Below are 18,590 nucleotides of genomic sequence, written 5' to 3'. Positions count from 1 at the left end.
TGGGGTTTCAAAAGTGAAGCTAGAATTTAATATGGCGAATACCGGTATTAAGTAGTATGGCCTGGACCTCCCCCCTATATCGCTTAATAACTATGGGGTGATAATCGCTAAAGCTTTAGTGCACGTCCACTCTAATTATAGCGCACTCACCAAGCACATTCTGTTCCTACCTTAATTCTATCTGATTCCTCAAGCCCGGAGGCGGGTCGTTTGATTACAATATCGCGCTATTTCTTGAAAACTAGGTACCTACCTATATAGTTTGACTTTCTCTCTAGATTCATATTCGACGAGTTACAGAGACTTCAACTTTTCGCGTCCATACGCGTGTATTCTACGTCCTTTTAACCATCTTTAAATCTCTTTCCCCATAGCACTCACACCCTTAATCTTATCCAGATCTCCCAATCGTCCTTCCAGAGAAGCTTTCGCCATCTTCCACGACACCGCTCCCAAAGGCAACCTCAGCGGGATACGCTCCCCACGGTTAGCGATAGTGAAGATAGTCTCCGCAACAGCGGAAGGTTCCATGAGGGAAGCAGCACCGGCCTTGATGCCTTTGTTGACATATGACTCCAGGATCCGAGCAGGCATGTCGGGCGCAGCGTATGCGGGATGCGGTGCAATACGTGCTTTGCTGTGGCCTTCGAATTCGGTCTTGACACCGGCTGGTTCGACGATACAGAAGTTGACTAGGATGGTGAATTAGCCACAACTATATTCGTATGCGCTCCTTTCAATACCTGCGTGTGTCCACAAATCCGAAGGTATAATGTGAAAGGAAAAGGAACGTGTAGACTTACTATTCCAATCCGGATGCATTTCCCTCGCAACAGACTCTGAAAACCCCTCCACAGCAAATTTACTTGCATGGTAGAAAGCATGACCTGGCAACCCCAGAAACCCAGCAAGTGATGATATATTAAAAATCAGCCCCCCTCGATGATCATCTGCCTGCCGCATATTCTCAACCGCACGCGTTGTGACTCTCACGGTGCCGAAAAACAGCGTCTCCATCTCCAGATGCATCTCCTCCTCGGTCGCAGCTTCAGTGTCGCCTGAAAGGGAATACCCTGCATTGTTAACTACAACATCGAGGTGGAAACCCTTGCCAAAGTGCTCTGTAGCGGCAGCGAAGGCAGCGTTGACGGAACTGGGGGATGTTACGTCGAGGGCTAGTTTGAGGATGTTGGGGGTAGAGGGGAGGTAGGAGAGGCTAGATGGAGTGCGGGCTGTGGCTATTAGGCATTGGTTTGGCTTGCTGGCTATTAAGGTGGCCAGCGCGCGGCCGATGCCTGATGAGCAGCCGGTGACTTTAGGGGTTAGTATTGAGTTGCTGAATTGGGTTATGGGAATATACTCACTCAACCAGGTTGCATTGGATGGTAATTTGTACTCTTTGGTGTTGACTGGATTCATCTTAACTTGGGGAACAACAAGCGTATGTTTAAGTAACTATCTGTTTTTATTGAAATCAAGAACTGACATCTCTGTCGAGCTTGTTGCGTAGACGACTCAGTAGTTTTATACCATTTTGTACCGTGTCCCATACCTAAGAATTGTATGCTATGTAACCCAGAAGCTTGAACGCAAGAGGTAAGTGAGCCATCCGAAATGGGTAAGCGCGGCACCCAAACAGGCAATAATGCCATGGCCATCACGTGAGAGCCGCGCTTACGTCGTCATGCATGGATTAACCCGCTACATTATCGCCGATCGCATATTTGAGCTTCTGAAGGGGGGCGGTTGGAGAACAGACAACAAGTACGCAAAGTGGGGCGCTTGCAATTGGCTCTGCTGGCCTGTTCTACGAGAAGGCCCTAGACTTTTTGTCGAGGCTTGGGGTAGTAAAGAAGGAAAGGAAAAGTGGTCAAGATTCATGACGACAGAGTGAGTGGTTACGAGGACCAAAGGCACAGCTCTCGATCGAAATTGCGACTACTGAAGACGTCGAAGAAACTTTTGCACTCATCTGCTTCAAGGAACGAAAATCTATCACCTTTTGACGTCAATGGATCTGGCGGCCTAAGAGGCCTCATAACTGATCTCAGCATATATGTTTTTGGTTCTGAAAACAACACTGCATCTAGTGCCCCATTAAAGCTTAGGCACCCCGATCTTGAGCATCTTGCGAATGAAGACGGGAATCAAAAGTCTGTAAGTATTCCCAAGGAGAGTATGTAGCTGGTTCTATAACGAATGTCTAACTAAAAGGATCACAGGTTGGACTTAATTGGCGTACATGGCCATACTTGAAACTAAGCTCAGCGTGTTCACTGCTCCGTCTCGTTGAGAGGACCCCCAACTACGCTATAATCACCTTGCACCCAGGTAGACTTTATCTGTAGGTGCCTGAACTTCCACAGCCCGTCCATGTCCCTGGTCAGCTCTCCGCGGTACAAGCTACCTCCCAACAAGTTATTCTGACCCGGCTCCATGCCCTTACCCCCAGCGAAGTGCTGTGAAAGCCCGGTAGCCGTCAGGCTAGCCTCGTTCTCCTGCGCAACCCCGTCTTTCCTAGTTCCTGTTCTCATGTGAACACGCACGTTGGACATCAGGTGCGTCGTGTCGACCGAGAAAATGAGGGCGAGCCCTGTGGCGTGGATCTTTGGCAGTCCTTCCATGGCACGCCTGTTGACCTCAAACACGCCGTCTGGCATAAAGCTCGAGTTAAATAGGGCCGTGTCATTCGTGTCAAAGGCCATAACGCACCGGTATAGCGCATCGACCACGGCTTCGCGGCCGATCATGGGTGGGTTAAGGGCTGCTGGTAGGGCGAACGGGGATGTCATGGTACAAGCTGGGGGATTTGTTGAAGGAGTCTTGGATGGCGCTCTGTGTCGTGACTCGTGTGTGGCAGGTTTGGGACCGATGAAGTATGTCAACTGGGCTATGGTTTTATCCTAGCTTGGATAAAGGAGTTTATGATGTTATCTCTTGGTAATAAGATTCAAGAAAAGATTGAGGATGATGCGTCAGTTATATAACTGAAAGACTTATTGAGAAGCGATTATTCTTGTTGAGAAGAGATTATTCTGCACTTTCGAGGAGGATGTCTTTGTACTTATATACGCGTCCGCCCGCCCTGCAAGACTCTAAGACATATGGCATCTAAGTGGTCTTAATGCCATTTCTAAGTCCGTTATATTCGCGGCCTGTCTGATGGGATTTTGTGTTGATCATATATGGGAGTTTTTAGACGAGTTGGAACTACTAGCCAATCAGAGATCTCTGCACCCGGTTGGTGGCTAGTGCGAAGCTTCACTATCCGAAAGTGAGTTAGCGTATAAGAACCCTATAGTCTGAAACTAGTGTCCTCGCTCCGACTCCACCATCTACGGATTGTTCTGGCAATCCCTTCGGACTCCGGAAAAGCCCTCGCTGTCAAATTACCCATAGCGTTAAATGACAAACCAACTATGGCTTCGACTTGCTTACCAGAGTTTCCAGAACGCAGGAAAAAGCGGAGGTCGCGATTTGGCTGCCGAAATTGCAAGCTCAGAAAACTCAAGGTAGTCTGTACTTTCTATAGAATGCCGTTTAGCTGACCAGCTTTGCTTAAACTTCTAGTGCGACGAAGGCAAACCGCAGTGCAAGAGATGTAGTTCATTTGGGATATTATGCAATTTCAAGCCTAATATTCCTGATCTGCAGCCCGTCGCCGATGACTCCGTAAGGTTATTGGTGGCCGCTCGAGAAAAAGCAGAACTTCAACCTCCTCTCAGTAATGCTATTTGGACATCTGATGCATCGACATTCTATCAATTAGACGCAAACTGTCAAGAATTCGTCTCCCGGTACCTAGGACGAAGTCTTATTACTCCGGATGACCCTAATATGATAGAAGTCAATCGCAAGCTCTTGATATTGGCCTTTACCGTAAGTCTTATCAAATTCTTTCTGTCCCTTCGGACAATATTTGGACTAGGTTATCTATTACGAGACTCGAGATCGACTAACATAAGATTTTCAGCACCCTTTCTTGATGCACGCATCTCTAGCGGTGGCGCTTGCGTATGACCGCTATCAGAACAGTCCGTTCGGCAGTCGTCGCACTCTAGAAGAGTGCTATCACTGGCATCAAAGCACAGCTCTCTTCAACCGACGATTAAGGGAGCCGATTGAGACGAAAGATAAGGATGCAATCTGGGGCACAGCTGCTGCTCTGGCCCTCTTAACCTTCTCGACCCCTGATTCCTATACACCAGAAGAATCGTGGCCTTTAAAGACCCCCGACCCCTCGGATTGGGAATGGTTGCGTATGAGAAAGGGTAAAATGTCACTGTGGTGCATAACTAACCCGCTACGACCGGACAGTCTGTTTCACATTCTGGCGCCGATATATGCTCAAATGTACTCACCACTGCCAGAGAAAGGCATTGATGGTATATCAAGGGGCTTAGCTATCGCGTGCCAGCTTGACGACTCATCGACGGCAGAAAACAATGCGTATTTCAATGCTGCACATGCAGCATCCCAGATCCAGGCTCTCTCGGATAGCCAGGTCACAATAGGTCAAATCGAGCTCTTCACACGTAGCATACGCGGGCCTTTCAAATCCTTACTACAGGAAAAAGACCCAGTCGCACTTTTGTTGCTCTACCTATGGTATCGCAAAGCAGGTTGCAGTATGTGGTGGATTGAAAGTAGGGCTAGAGTGGAATGTCCCTCTATTTGCTCCTACCTACGGCTATATCATAGTGGACATGACGCTGTAAATGCATTCCTTCCGGGAGGTCCTCTCGCTGATAGGTAGAGCACAACCTGCACCGTAAGGTATATAGACGGCTATAAAAAACATGTACTATGGGTTCGAGAAAGCTATGTATGTAAGCTTTTTAGTTAGATAGTATAAGCACTAAAGATTGCAATTATCTTGTTCGTGTCACGAGTATCCTACGTGATACCCCTCCTTAACGCTACGCTAGCTATCCTGCATATTAGGGGACCTTCGGCTTATCAAGTCTTGAGGATATTTGGAGGATGCGAGTAATAGAGAAGCAATTGTCCACGTCTTCTGCAGATCTGCCATTGTGATTTGTGGTAATGAAGAAGGGTGTCACGGTGAGGAAATCGCTTCACCTCCCAACATCAGGCTAAAAGTACTGCCCACACTATGAGTCGATCAGTCCCCCTCCCAACGATCATATCAATGCGACCTCGATCCAATGTACAGATACTCTATCACTACACACAGAACAGAAGCTAAGATGCGTCTCTCCCCGCCTCTCCTAGCATCATCACAGGCTACAAGTCCTTGGCTCACACAAGTAGTCACCCCCCTTGATAGAGTTGCTGTAGCTCCAAACATTGAAATGGAATCACTACACATAGAACGAGTTGAGGCATGGCCTGACATGCCCTAGCAACCTAGACTTGCGGATATTTGGTCGATAAACACTTGTGACACTATAATGTTGGTTTAGACGGAGTCAAAGGAGTTTCACGGATAGCAGGAAGTTGAAGGTGGAAGGAAGGTATCAAGGAGAGACTGTAGAGCGGGACCACAGCCGATCAAGGTTATTAGAAAATTTGAGAATTTGGACGCAAATGCTGGGAAGACGAGACGAAGGCGAGATTGGTGGTGCCCCGCCAATTTCGAGCCTCTCAAGAGATGACTCCACCAGCTCCCAAGTGTACCTGGTGTCCCGTTTAAACAGACATTGATCCCTATATTATACCTCTCCAAGCCACGGATCCTGCAAGAGTTCCTTTGCCGTTGGTCTATCCCTTGGATCCAGCTTCATAATCTTACAAATGAACGTCCTATCTTCCTCAGCAAGTTCCTTATCCTCCGCCTGAGCAAAAGGCTTCCATTTTTGATGGTCTATAATGTACTGTGTAGCATCACCTATAAATTCCCATCTCTCATCCTCTTTTGGAAGAATATCAAAGTAGCTTAGTGAAAAAGGCCCGAAAAATGCAATTTGCTTCACTAGAACATGGTTAGGATATGCCTCATCGTCTGGTCCAGCATCCTTAGGATCGGGCTTGAAGATATGCCAGCCTAATCCCCATATTAGGCTTATGAGCTGCAAAAAGGTCAGCGAGACGATCGGTACTATAAAACTGCAGTGACGCAGATCTAAGTCACTCACAGTTGTACCAAAGGACCAGATATCAGTTGCAGTGCCCCATCTCAGATTTAACATAGCCTCTGGACTCCTGAACATATGAGCTCCAATCAGGTGTCCGTTCTCTCCGAGTTTCAGGTGATCTTTTGGGTTCACAAGACATGCGTCGCCACAGTCGCCTAGCTCAACCTCTCTCAATCGACGGGGCCCGCTGCCATAATTTATGAGAATGTTATCCGGTTTGACATCTAGAGTTTGGTTGGTATTAGTAATGTCTAGGATCAAAAACAATAAAGCAAATAGAGAGAGGGCAAAGCTATACCAGTATGCACGTAGCCATCCTCATGGAATGCTTGTAGCGCTTCAAGGATCCTCTTCGCGATGAACTTAATTTCGGGGTTTTCAAGCCTTTTCGAATTTGATGCAGTTAAGAGATTATCATCGAGGTGTTTTAGCACTAGGGATGGTGGGTCTTGTGTCTCATCCAGTAGCTGGCGAATTCCTGGCCGGGCATGAAAATGCTTGAGGACATCACGTTCGTTATCCAAGCGATACTTAGGTGCGCTCTTTATGATCACCTTGCCCAAGTTTGAACTCCTATTTAGTGTTAGGTGCGATGGGGAGCGATTAAGGGGCAGAGCTTGATACATAGCTGTCCAGATATCTTTATGAAGTTGCTTTGAGAGGACGTAGGTGCCCACCTTCCCTTCGATACGTTGGCCGACTTTTAAACCAGAAGCCATATCTTAAAGTTATTATTAAATTGAAATCAAGTCATTGGTAATGTGAATAGAATTGACAAAGTTGAGGTAGCTTGCGACTATAAACAAACACAGGGATGGTCATTGCAAGTGCTCATTTTGAAGGTGTCGGTGGCTCGGTTCTTCGGGCCACAATCCGAAAATATTCGCAAGCGCGCGCTACTCGAGTACGAGTAAAACAAGTCGAGGACCGATTCTTAGGCATTCACGTGGTCTTCTTCGGAATCCTTAGCATTCACACCACTTCCAAGACCTCAAACCCTTACCCAAGGGTACTGCCAAATTTATCATGCGGTAAGTTCGATCTCAAGATACAATTGTACTATAAAACTTGAAACTGATTAAACCTTACTTTCAGTCTCGAAACGTCTCTTCAAGAACAAAAGAGTGGAATATAGAAAGAAAATAAACATACAGGATTGGTTTCAATCAAACCTCTATATGAGGTTTGAGTCATTATTAATATTTTCTGAAATGAGTCTCTTTCGGTGTCTACTCACTAGCTATGGGCAGCTAGTACATCAAGGATTATATCCCTGGAAACTAATAGCGGAATTTCTCCAGTCGTTCAAAACCTCTTTCCCTTGCCAAAAGCCACCCTCTTCCCTTCAACTCGTCCAGAATCTCCTAAACCCAGGTTCGACAGCACCACTCAGGGTCTGTATTATCAACAGGCCACCTCTCCATCATTCTACGAGTGGACCGCAAGTGCTTCCAACGAATTCTCCCAGCGAAAATCGTAACGTCATGCAGCGGCGACTTTTGCGGCGCGCAGCTCCACCTTGTAGGGCCAACATAGTAGCTGTGGCCATCGTTATTGATTTGGTGGAGGCTAGTTGGGCGACCACGAGGAGGACGAAGGTGTAGGGCCCAATGGCCGGTTTTGTATATAGCAATATCGAGGGTCGTTTCAACGTCTTGGGGATGGAATAAAGGGAATCGGGGAGGGGAACGTGAGAAACGCCTGCCGGGGCGGGAAGAACACCGAAACCGAAACGGGGAGCGAACTATTCTTCTGTTTCTATATCTTATAAGCAATTGCATAGAGGCTGTAACTTGAAGTAGTTACTCCATCGTAACAGGGTCTACACAGCGAAAGCTGGTAGCCAATAGTATAATAATAAGACAATGTACTAGTAATGCCTAGAACCCTGCAAATGAATCTTCGAATTGATATTTACGTGTTATTTTATTGCTGTTTGGTTGTATAGAAGACCGAAAGTCCTCGCAATCTAGCTGTCGTAACCATAATAAGGTTTCGTAGTTGCACTAATATTAAAGGCAGGAACAAGCCAAATAAACATCTCGACTTTTCCGGTCTTGCTTATTATTTATAATTTAGAGACGGCAAGTGCGTGGTGATTTAAGGCTTTTTACCACTTAATTACTATTATCCTTTCAAATAAATTACATAGCAAATTTTGCTTATTATAACTAAATCATATGGTTAAAGTAGACTTTTGATTAGCGACCGATATAGTTTCACAAATTCATATTGCGGTACGTGTGGCGGTCTCTCATATTGGCCAATATTAATGTTTTTGTACTATTCTCTACACTGGTCGGGGCCGGTTTTTGGTGACAGTGCAAACCACGGTTTGGGTAGCTTATTGCTCTTTCGCGATGCATCAGAGAGCAGCCAGCAGAAAAGTATGCTTGCGTAGGGCGGACTTTCTAATATCATCTGGTTTACTTGTAAAAATGTAGGTATCGTGGGTTTCTTTGGGACGTAAAAAGCTTTCTTTTATTTCGATAAAATGTGCTTTGGGTGTTGCCCCTGAGTGCCACCCGCCGAGCCTCGCTTAAATTTCAGGCTGGGAAATTCGCTTTCATAGATGGTTAATGTAGACAGACACCTAGCCTGTACAGATGGTTTTTGAGAGGGTCCAAATGGGCGCTCGAGAGTTTTATCTACTGACTTGATATAAGATAATGAAAGGATAAACTAACACGAATAGAAAAAGCGCTTCGTGCAGATACTTCCTGCGATACATATTAGCGGGTCCCAGTTGCAGTTTATTATACTAAAAGACTCACCCCAAGGATCTTTCAAAGTTCAAAGTTATTTATTCTTGGGCCTAGGGAGCGCCGGAGATTTAGTGGCAAAAGCAGTGCTAATAGAGATCGGTACCAAATTCGAAAAAGTAGAGTCCAACCGTTCAAGGGTTGGCACTAACAACTCATAAATCCAGGATCCACGCACCAAACCCGACTTTGAAACATTTTTATCATAAAAATTCACCACTCCCGCTTCCGAATTGCTTCTTCACAAGGCAAACATAATCAAAAATGGCAAACGTTACCAGACCTCCTATCGCCGGTGCTGTCAGTACAAACGCATTAAGCGACGACCTCAGCGATAATACAACCACCCATACACCTACAGATGAATTTATTCCTAGCGATACGACCACCATCCTTGCTCCTTCAGCAGAAATGCAAACCCACACTGTCATTTTTCTCCACGGTCGTGAAGATTACGGATCGGATCTAGCCAAATATTTCTTCGACAGCAAAGCATCAGACGACCGCACATTAGCTGACATCTTTCCATCAATCCGATGGGTCTTCCCGACGGCTAAACTCCGATACTCAGCACAGCGAGATTTTGAATTCAGCAATAGCTCGTTCGCAGAAGCGCTAAAGGGCGAAGAAATTATATCGCAGTGGTTTGATGTTTGGGACATTGCAACGCCTGAGGATAGGGAAGAGCTTATGATTGAGGGACTGCAAGAGAGTATCAAAGACATTCTTCAGATTATTAAAGAAGAGGCGCAGAGGGTTCCATTGGAGCGGATTATTCTCGGTGGGATCAGCCAAGGTTGTGCTACTGCTCTTCTCACTCTGGTGGCCGCCGGTCTGGATCTCGGAGGGTTTATTGGGCTGTGTAGCTGGCTGCCTTTTCAAAACAAGATTGAAAGACTCCCAACTGGATTCATCAATAACAAGAACGAGATATCACGACACATTAAGGGCATATTAAGTGTTTCTCCAGAGATGAACGCTTCGTTATTTGAGCAGGCAGACGCTAGAGAAGGAACGACGACCAACACAACGGACACAGTGAATCTAGAAGCAAGCATCAGCAGATTATCGATAGATTCAAAAGCTACTAAAACAACCCCAGTCTTCCTAGCTCACTCGCAGGATGATGAGACGGTCCCTTTCGCCCTGGGCGAAGGCTTGCATCAAACGATTAAGCATCTAGGATTTGATGTTACCTGGACGAGATACGAAAAGGGAGGCCACTGGATCCATCCACAACATGGAGTTGATGACATGTCGGCTTTTATTCACAGTGTCTTGGACATCTAGACTGCTTTATGTTGTTCACAGCGTTTTCAGCCCCATATCTTTTCAACACTAAAATTTGCACAAGACTATCGCGAGAGGTATTTATATCTCGTCTCTTTCTAATTTATCAGCTAATAAAGTTCAGTTTCTGGGGCATATTCTGGATTGACTGCAGCACTATTCAGACTATTGAACAAGGGTTCTCCAAAATTGGTCAAATATGCCAGGTCGAGGGCGATTTACAGTCGATCCGAAATTGGCTCTCGAACATCACAGAACAATGGCTCTTAATATTCGACAACGCAGATGATCCGTTAATCAATCTTTCCAACTACTTTCCAGCTGTACGAGAGGGACTATCCTAATAACAACACGTAATCCCGAATGCAGAAATCATCAAACAGTGGGATCATACGAGCTTGCAGATATGGGAACTGATGATGCTATCGACTTACTCCTAAAGTCTATCGAAGCCTACGATCTATCACCTAGCACTTTACGAGAAAAAGCCAGAACTATCACAGAGACATTAGGCAACCTTGCTCTAGCAATTGTCCAAGCTGGTGCTGCTATCAGGCAAAAGTTATGTCGGATAGAAGACTATTGTGGAATGTATCAACATCGTCGACGAGAGCTCTTAAGTCGTGCACCTACCCAAACTAGCTCTGATTACAAGTATACTGTTTATACGACTTGGGAAGTCTCTGTTAATATGATCGAAAGGATGAGCAGTGAGGTCGCAAGCCACGCGCTGGAGCTCCTTCGGCTCTTCTCATTCCTTCACTTCGATGGAATTTCCGAGGAAATATTCCAAAAGGCTTGGGTAAACAAGATAGGCAAGACACGTTCTGACTGGTCAGCCTTAAATCAATTTCAATGGGTCTATAAAGATGCTTCTATTACATGGGACCCTTACTATCTCCGGGAATCAATTGTTCTACTCTCCTCTTTCTCTCTAATAAAGGTTGATAGTTTGAGTAACGACCTCTCTATACACCCGCTTGTTCACGCTTGGGCTTGTGATAGAGTCAGCGAAATAGAACAAGGAAAATTAGTCCTTAAGACAGCTGTTTTGCTCGCGGACTCTATCTCTTGGGAGCAGAGTATATCTGGATACGCTTTTCGAAGATCTCTAGCGTCCCATGTTACAACTTGCCTACAAGGCATGACTCTAGAAACACTATTCACTAGTGGCATAGGCGCGGAAGGGTGTTGCAATGTTGCTGATAGATTTGCGCGAGTTTTAAGCGAAAGTGGTCAATGGCAAGGTGCTGTGCAGCTCGAAGAGAAGGTGTATGAGACGAGCAAGAGGATGCTTGGAGAGGAGCACCCCTCCACCCTTGTCTCAATGAGCAACCTTGCAAGTAGCTATAGCGATCTTGGGCGAAGACAGGACGCGGTCCAGCTAAACGAGAAGGTGTATAAGGCGATGAAGAGGACGCTTGGAGAGGAGCACCCGCATACCCTTATCTCAATGGCTAACATCGCAAGTAGCTATAGCAATGTTGGGCGAGGACAGGACGCGGTGCAGCTGAACAGAAAGGTGTACAAGGCGATGAAGAAGACGCATGGAGAGGAGCACCCGCATACCCTTATCGCAATAAGCAACCTTGCGAATATATATAGCTTTCTTAGGCGAGGACAGGACGCGGTCTAGCTGTACAAGAAGGTGTACGAGGCAATGAAGAGGACGCTTGGAGAGGAGCACCTGACCTCTCTACGTATTCTTGAGTTCTATAATGTTACTCTACAAGAGTTGCATGAGGAAACTCAGTCTTAAAACGAGATGCAAGGCTCCGCCATTCACACGAAGGACGGAAGTGAAGAGAAAACAAAAAGTCGATGGAAATATTTCTGCAAACGAAGTCATTCAGCACCAGCAACACCGGAACCGGCCGAGCCAGACAGCCAATTACAATACGAGCTTAGGGTGTCAATTACTCCTGCCACTATACGACCGCAAAGCAGTGCTGAAACGCTACAGGCAGCGCCAACTAATACCCCTTCCAGGCAACCTATAGGAAGGAGCGCAATTCGGGGCAAATCCAGCACTGGAAAACGTACCCCATCAGGCCGAACCCAACTGCCTATCCGCAGCTTACCAAACACGCCCTCTAGAGGCCCAAGAGCGGATAAAAAGGACGGGAGCCAAAGGACAGGAGAAGAGGATAGTGAAGGAAAAGGTGAAAGTGGAGGTGAAGGTCAGAACTAGAGAAGAAAAGGTGGAGGGAAAGAGACAGACTGTTTTTCTTACTATTATTTATGATATTTCTTCGATTCTAGAGTCATTTACCTATGCCTTAAACATCCTGAGCCGGGATTTGGAGGTGAACTTAAAAGTTTGAACTGTAAATTAGACGACCTCTACATAGTGCGTAGCTACTAAAAAGAGTATGGATTCAAGAAGAAAAAAAAAAAAAGGAAAAAAAAACCGAAGTCATTGATCGAGATCAAAACTGTGGATCGAGAGGAAATCGAATGTGCAAGAAATTGGAGTGGCGTTATATAAAAGCTCGAGGCCTACTCTTCATAGTTCTCCTCCGTGGCCTACTTACCTGACGGAAAGTAGGTCGTGTCTGGTTAATACGAGACGGTGCGGCTCTGGGACGTAGCGAACGGAGCGGTTTGGTACTTGGAATTTGATTGAATCCCGAGTACTACTAAAGTGATACAGACAAAAGGCTATGCCGTGACTAGGAATTCAGTGCGCTAAATAAAGATAAAAGATGCAGGATAAGCAGTAGACTATGCGGGTATAGAGATTCGAGACTTGCGGTATTAATTCCTGTAGGTGCGAAGGGAGGGATGGTTAAATATGGTAGTCTTGTAGGCCACTTAATAGAAAAGAGATTGGAAACATTTGAAGCCGTGTATAGATTCACGAGTAATGGAACATAGAAAGTGTAGATGAGGAACGGAGCACAAGCTTTGCAGACTCGGGCGGAAGCTGGAGCATACAGCATGTTGGCCAACTTTGGTCCATTGCTTAAGAAATACCGGAGCTTCATAAATGCCAATGAATAGGACGACATCACTTGGTAGGTGTCCAGCCAAAGTCCTAATCATATCCGATCCATATCCGCACTCCTCACCCTCGACTGTCCAAGAAACAAAACCAAGCCTCTGCTAATCACGATCTCAACATCAATTCCAAGCAGCAAATGAAAGTGAAGGCTTTCTTGATTGACGTATGTTACAATTGCCTGCTACCCTTCTCAAGCTCCACATCCATTCATTCCCACATATCTATCCATCCTGTCCATCCCCTCCATTCCACGCATCCTCTCGCTCAGTGCTTCTCCGCAGGCTTTTGCGCCTTGCCAGCGTTGGGGTTTCGCGGGTCGTTCTTGAATTCATCGGCTAGTAGACACATATCAGTTTAGGTTCCGCGGAAGAGGATTGAAGCTGTGGTGGATATGGATATGGAGTGGGAGTGCTCACTGTTCATCAACGTGTTGCCGAAGGAGTTGATTCCGTACATCATGATGAGGCCTGTTCGCGCGTCAGTCTGCGTGTTCTATAGATCCTGCTCTACCCAACCCAGTACCACGGTACGAAGGGAATTGTGTCGTGACGGTCATGTGCGTACCGGCAAAGAAAAAGGGAGCCAATGGCTTAGCTGTTGAAATCTTGATTAGCTTTCATTCATTGCGCTTTCAGTCTCGGGATGGGGGCACCAATGGACATACCGAATGGCGCGTTGAACTTCTTTCCTAATAACGACATGGTGGGTTTGTGTTTGAAGAGGGGTTTGGGGTGGTTGATGGGCTTGGAGGGTCGGTGGTGGAGGAGAGCTTCTTTTGGTGATGTGAGTTTCCAGCAAGCCGAGAGCCGCATTTTGAAAGACGCTAAGGTGGATATGGCTAGTATTTATCATGTGACCTAGTCACATGTCTGCTTGGTAACTGAATAATTTTTCCCGCTCAATTATTATACATTTTATTCTAATAACTACACTATATAGTTATAAGAATACAATATGAAGAATAAGTTGATTAGATGACTTTCATACAGAACTCTCACGTGCAAGCCTCCAAGCAATCAGCCACTCACAGTCAACAACTCTTTCTCCGCATAGATGCGAAGCTCCTTGCAGCTATCCAAGTGCGGGGTGAGTTACCGGTAGTACAACCTCCACAAACAATCCAATCAATTTGCCTGTTCTGCGTGTCTCGAACCTTGTCTGTGTTGCTTCTTCTCTGTCCCTCTTGTGTACTCGATCTGCTGGCTCCTCTCTGCTTCTCCGTCTCTGCAACCGACATCCACGGCTATAGGATACGGATACGGCAGCCTTCATTCCTCGCCATCAGCTACAAGGCGAGACAGAAAGCTTTGTTTCAGCTTCCACCTCGACTTCTAACCTGATTTTGAATTCCTCAATCAACATCATGTTCGCCCGACGCATCTTGAAGAACTCAAGCTCATTGAGCACCCCTAATACCCTCCTCCGCGCATTTACCACCAGTAGCGCCTCCTTCAAACGCTCACCCGCTCTATCAGACATCACCCCCGAAGGCGTATCCTCATTCGACGCGAAGCAGAAGGAGTTCCGAAAGCGAATTGCAGATCAGTCCAAGAAGAAAGAAGCAGCCGCAAGTCAGTCCGCAGAACCCTCCCCCTCTTTCAATTCCTCTCCCACTGCTCCACGTGCGAGCAATGCGAGATCATCAACTTCTAACAGTCACACCACTCATGCTATAGACTCACAATCTGTGTCTGCTGCAGAAGAAACTACACCCGAAGATGATTCGGCGAAGGGCAAGTTGAGTAGTTTGATCTATGGCACCAAGGAGGGGAGGGAGATGGATAAGGAGATGGAGCATTCATTCTCGCAGGTCTTGGCTAGGGGGAAGTATGTGCACAGCATTGTATTCCATGAGGTTAAACCCGACAAGGTGGATGAGTACGTGGAGTTGGTTGGGAGCTGGTATCCGAGGATGGCGGGAATGCCAGAGAATAAGGTTCATCTTGTAGGAAGCTGGAGGACCGAAGTGGGTGATTGTGACACTTTTGGTAAGCCCCTAAAGCCCGCCCTCGCTGATATTTGTACTAATCATGGCTCGTAGTCCATATCTGGGAATACCAACGCTACGACGGCTACCACGACTCCCTCCACAGCATTTCAAACCACCCCGAATTCCCCGCCTTCGACAAGAAACTGAAATCCCTCATCAAAAGCAAACGCAACTCCCTCATGCAAGAATTCTCATTCTGGCCCACCACCGCTCCGCGCCAACTAGGCGGTGTTTTCGAACTGCGCTCATACACACTGCACCCCGGCAACCTGCTGGAATGGGAGACCCATTGGCGCCGCGGATTGGGAGCGAGACGACAAGTCATGGAGGGTGTCGGAGCATGGTTTGTGCAAATCGGCGAGCTGAACACGGTGCATCATCTCTGGCAGTTTGCGGATCTCGAGGAGCGCAAGGTGAGGAGGGAGCAGAGCTGGAGTGTGGAGGGCTGGGGAGATACCGTGCATAAGACTGTGCCTTTGATCCAGGAGATGAAGAGCAGGATCTTGATTCCTATGCCCTGGTCTCCTGTTGCTTGAATGGAGTATGTCATTGGAGGGCATGGACTGAACTGTAGGATTTGGGAATGAAAGAAAATTGGACATAAGAAAAACAAAACAAAGGGCTGTTGGTGTATCACTGCATATGGGTTGAGAGGCATGCTCAGATGGTATACTGTTGCAGCCATGATGGCGATACGCTAGAAACTTTCCTTCTACTTCACGGCAAGCCTGCATGCATAGTCTTTCGGTGGGTGTGAAAGCAAATCAACCAAATAAAATCATCGGTTGTATCATATCCGAGAAATCTATTTCTACACAATGTAGCCTACTAGTGATCATCTCCACCCAGTATCACCACACCCGTACATCTTCAGCTGGTTTCTACTAGAAATTGAGATTTCGAGAACTGCTTACTCTAAATTCAATTTAATTTACATTAGAGTTACCCAGGGCTATAGAAGATACAAGCATAGGATTCGTGACAGTAAGTAGGTGGATACCGGAAGGCTGGAGTGTATGTATGTACGTGGAAGAGTGGGGAAGGTGGAGGTGAGGTATAGACGGGGTATATTTGTTGGGGTTGCGAACGAACAGATGAATAATTGAATGAACGAACGAACGTGTAAATCGACAGCAGATATATATCTATCTGTCTGTCTTACGGAGGATATTGAAGAAAATAAGCTGAATGAGAAGTCAGGAAGTAAGACTAGATATTAGATTGGTTATTTTGTGTGGTGAGAGAGAGTGAGAGAGATGAATGGATGGATGGATGGGTTTAGACGCCGTTTATGTCGGTTGGTCTGTGAACATGACTAGCAGTATGGAGTGTGAATTGGGTACATTGGGTGTAGGAGGGGGGTAATGGAAGAGGAGAGGACCGGGGAGGGGGGTTTATAGTGATATAGTGCAAGATGACTAGTTTGGGGTAGTGAATAGTGTAGCTTAGAGAAGATAGGAGACTTCAGGGCATTTTTTGCTGGGTGCGAGAAAGCCTGCACAAGATTTATGGAAAAGATGAGGAGATCTAGATAATGTGAATCCTCACTTCACATCACAAAGACAGCATCACCATGTATCTCATTAATCTCCATCCACCTCCTCCCCACACACAACACGCAGTCCCACCCTCCCCGCCTCCACCGTCCTCTCCAGCGCCCCCAGCTTCGCCCCTAGCACAAGCATCATCGGATCCGCACTACTCTCCACAACGACCTTCTCGCGCACCCTAACCTTCTCCCCCGCTACCACAAACACCCCCTCCATCTCATCATGCTCTAGGCGGCGCTGTGCGCCAATCGCAAAGGCGAGTTTGGTGACGAGTCCTAGAGAGGGCTCGGCGGTGACGGGCTCTAGGACGCGGACTGTGAGGATCAGAGAGCCAGCCGAGGGCGTGAGGTGCAGGGAGAGGTTCGGTGGGTAGGAGGGGTCGGAGGGGGAATGGGGCGTAGATGTGGATGTCCAGGGCGGGGATGAGGGAGAGGGAGAGGAGGAAGAGGAAAGGGGCGATCCGGAGAGCAGGGAGAGGGAAGAGACGAGGATAGAGTGTAGTAAGCGTAGTTGGCCGGATATAAAAGCAGCTGAGTGCCGGTCCCCCGTCCAGCGCGTGATATCGACACAGTCTAGCGCTTGGTTCAGGAGGTCCCGGAGCGATTCTAGCGCGGGGAGGGCGGGTGTGAGGGAGATGTGTGTGTGGGGGAGGGTTTTGAGACGGAGGTGTAGAGTCTGGTATATCCACATTAGCTCTCTTATATAAATAACACGCCATGATTTAATGTATAGGGTAATCAAGATACTGAAGCAAGGTAAGGTAAGGTAAGGTAAGGTAAGGTAAGGTAAGGTAAGGTAAGGTAAGGTACTTAATCAAGGGAGAATGAAAGATAGAAGATAAATGGGAAAGGAGCAATACACACCCCCTTAACAATCCTCGTCCCGACTCTCGTCACATGTCCCTTGACGCTCTCACTCCTTGGACTGCTCATCACGAGCGTACTCCCCGGTTCGATGGGCGCGAGTAGGGCGTAGCATTCCTCGAGTCCGGATTTCAGCGACACGAGGGTTTCCTGCAGGGACTCGAGGAGCCAGGATAATTCGCGGGCCTGTTGGTTGGTTAGCTGTGTTTGTGTATGGATAGCGCTATGTATATATGTGTACGCCGATATAGATGTGGATGTGGTTTTGGAGGGGGTGTTGATTGGAGAACATACAGTAGAATCATCTTCCTCCTTCTTCAGCGTGTCCGGTGGTAGATGTGGATATACTGCTGTAGTCATGCTTACGTTTGTGTTTATCTTTACTCTGTAGGTACGTTTTTGTTGTCGTGGTGTACGGTACGGTATTTGAGAAAGTGTGGGGTACATTAGTGGTGAAGCTTGAGCGAGCTTGTGACAGATTCTGCCGGGCGGTGTATAAATTCAAGCTCCGATCCGAATCTGGAGAAATAATATCCAACCTCTGCTCTTTAATTCAACTTCTTTTCTATACATAAACACAAATACATACATCGATCAACTTTCTTCGTATTTCCCTCCAAATCCCCACTCGATACGATTCCATGCCACTCTAATCAAACTGCACACACCCCTCCATCCCACACAAAAAATGGCAAAAGAAGCACCACCACAATCCTCATCTACATCTAAATCTCCACCTCAACCGCACCCACATCCCAAGCCCAAAAAGCTCTCCCGCCTTCCTCCAAGTACCTATTCCCTCTCTTCCCTCCCTCTCTCGCACCCACCCCCAAAACCCAGCTAACAACCCCCACCCCCACCTAGCCCACAAAATCCAAAAACGCCCCCTCCTACACCCCGCGCTCGCGAACCCGCGCACATCCGCGCACACGCCCAAGATAATCTACGTCAGTGCGAAAAGCCCGTTTATCAGTACCGTGAAGCGGGTGAGGAGACTGGTTGAGGGGGTTGAGGAACGCGAGGCGGGTGCGTC

General features: G+C 47.0%; 8 protein-coding genes across 8 annotated transcripts; 3 read left to right on the top strand and 5 right to left on the bottom strand.

Annotated features, from left to right (window-relative positions):
- Window positions 1-354: 354 nt before the first annotated feature.
- LHYA1_G008872 (putative oxidoreductase) lies at window positions 355-1,419 on the bottom strand (the record flags this gene model as incomplete). Its single annotated transcript, XM_031153789.1, has 2 exons — window positions 355-692; window positions 804-1,419. 2 exons carry the CDS (start codon window positions 1,417-1,419, stop codon window positions 355-357), a joined length of 954 nt encoding a protein of 317 aa, XP_031001063.1.
- An 854-nt stretch (window positions 1,420-2,273) lies between these two features.
- Window positions 2,274-2,792, bottom strand: LHYA1_G008871 (uncharacterized protein; the record flags this gene model as incomplete). The annotated part of the gene is made up of 1 exon (XM_031153788.1): window positions 2,274-2,792. One exon carries the CDS (start codon window positions 2,790-2,792, stop codon window positions 2,274-2,276), a length of 519 nt encoding a protein of 172 aa, XP_031001061.1.
- Window positions 2,793-3,419: 627 nt separating this feature from the next.
- Window positions 3,420-4,756, top strand: LHYA1_G008870 (uncharacterized protein; the record flags this gene model as incomplete). The annotated part of the gene is made up of 3 exons (XM_031153787.1): window positions 3,420-3,515; window positions 3,571-3,879; window positions 3,974-4,756. 3 exons carry the CDS (start codon window positions 3,420-3,422, stop codon window positions 4,754-4,756), a joined length of 1,188 nt encoding a protein of 395 aa, XP_031001062.1.
- A 919-nt stretch (window positions 4,757-5,675) lies between these two features.
- Window positions 5,676-6,817, bottom strand: CKA1 (Casein kinase II subunit alpha; the record flags this gene model as incomplete). Its single annotated transcript, XM_031153786.1, has 2 exons — window positions 5,676-6,322; window positions 6,397-6,817. 2 exons carry the CDS (start codon window positions 6,815-6,817, stop codon window positions 5,676-5,678), a joined length of 1,068 nt encoding a protein of 355 aa, XP_031001065.1.
- A 2,307-nt stretch (window positions 6,818-9,124) lies between these two features.
- Window positions 9,125-11,786, top strand: LHYA1_G008868 (Acyl-protein thioesterase; the record flags this gene model as incomplete). Its single annotated transcript, XM_031153785.1, has 3 exons — window positions 9,125-10,116; window positions 10,275-10,442; window positions 10,520-11,786. The coding sequence occupies 3 exons, from the start codon at window positions 9,125-9,127 to the stop codon at window positions 11,784-11,786; spliced, it is 2,427 nt and encodes an 808-aa protein (XP_031001064.1).
- Window positions 11,787-13,418: 1,632 nt separating this feature from the next.
- Window positions 13,419-13,855, bottom strand: atp18 (ATP synthase subunit J, mitochondrial; the record flags this gene model as incomplete). Its single annotated transcript, XM_031153784.1, has 4 exons — window positions 13,419-13,489; window positions 13,571-13,646; window positions 13,705-13,748; window positions 13,819-13,855. 4 exons carry the CDS (start codon window positions 13,853-13,855, stop codon window positions 13,419-13,421), a joined length of 228 nt encoding a protein of 75 aa, XP_031001059.1.
- A 662-nt stretch (window positions 13,856-14,517) lies between these two features.
- On the top strand, window positions 14,518-15,680 carry Nipsnap1 (NipSnap-like protein; the record flags this gene model as incomplete). Its single annotated transcript, XM_031153783.1, has 2 exons — window positions 14,518-15,142; window positions 15,196-15,680. 2 exons carry the CDS (start codon window positions 14,518-14,520, stop codon window positions 15,678-15,680), a joined length of 1,110 nt encoding a protein of 369 aa, XP_031001058.1.
- A 1,047-nt stretch (window positions 15,681-16,727) lies between these two features.
- On the bottom strand, window positions 16,728-17,917 carry LHYA1_G008865 (uncharacterized protein; the record flags this gene model as incomplete). Its single annotated transcript, XM_031153782.1, has 3 exons — window positions 16,728-17,369; window positions 17,558-17,743; window positions 17,852-17,917. The coding sequence occupies 3 exons, from the start codon at window positions 17,915-17,917 to the stop codon at window positions 16,728-16,730; spliced, it is 894 nt and encodes a 297-aa protein (XP_031001060.1).
- Window positions 17,918-18,590: the final 673 nt, after the last annotated feature.

This window comes from Lachnellula hyalina (assembly GCF_007821495.1).
Source record: "Lachnellula hyalina strain CBS 185.66 chromosome Unknown contig00297, whole genome shotgun sequence".
Lineage (NCBI taxonomy): Eukaryota > Fungi > Ascomycota > Leotiomycetes > Helotiales > Lachnaceae > Lachnellula > Lachnellula hyalina.
This window is presented reverse-complemented; position numbering and strand designations above follow the sequence as displayed.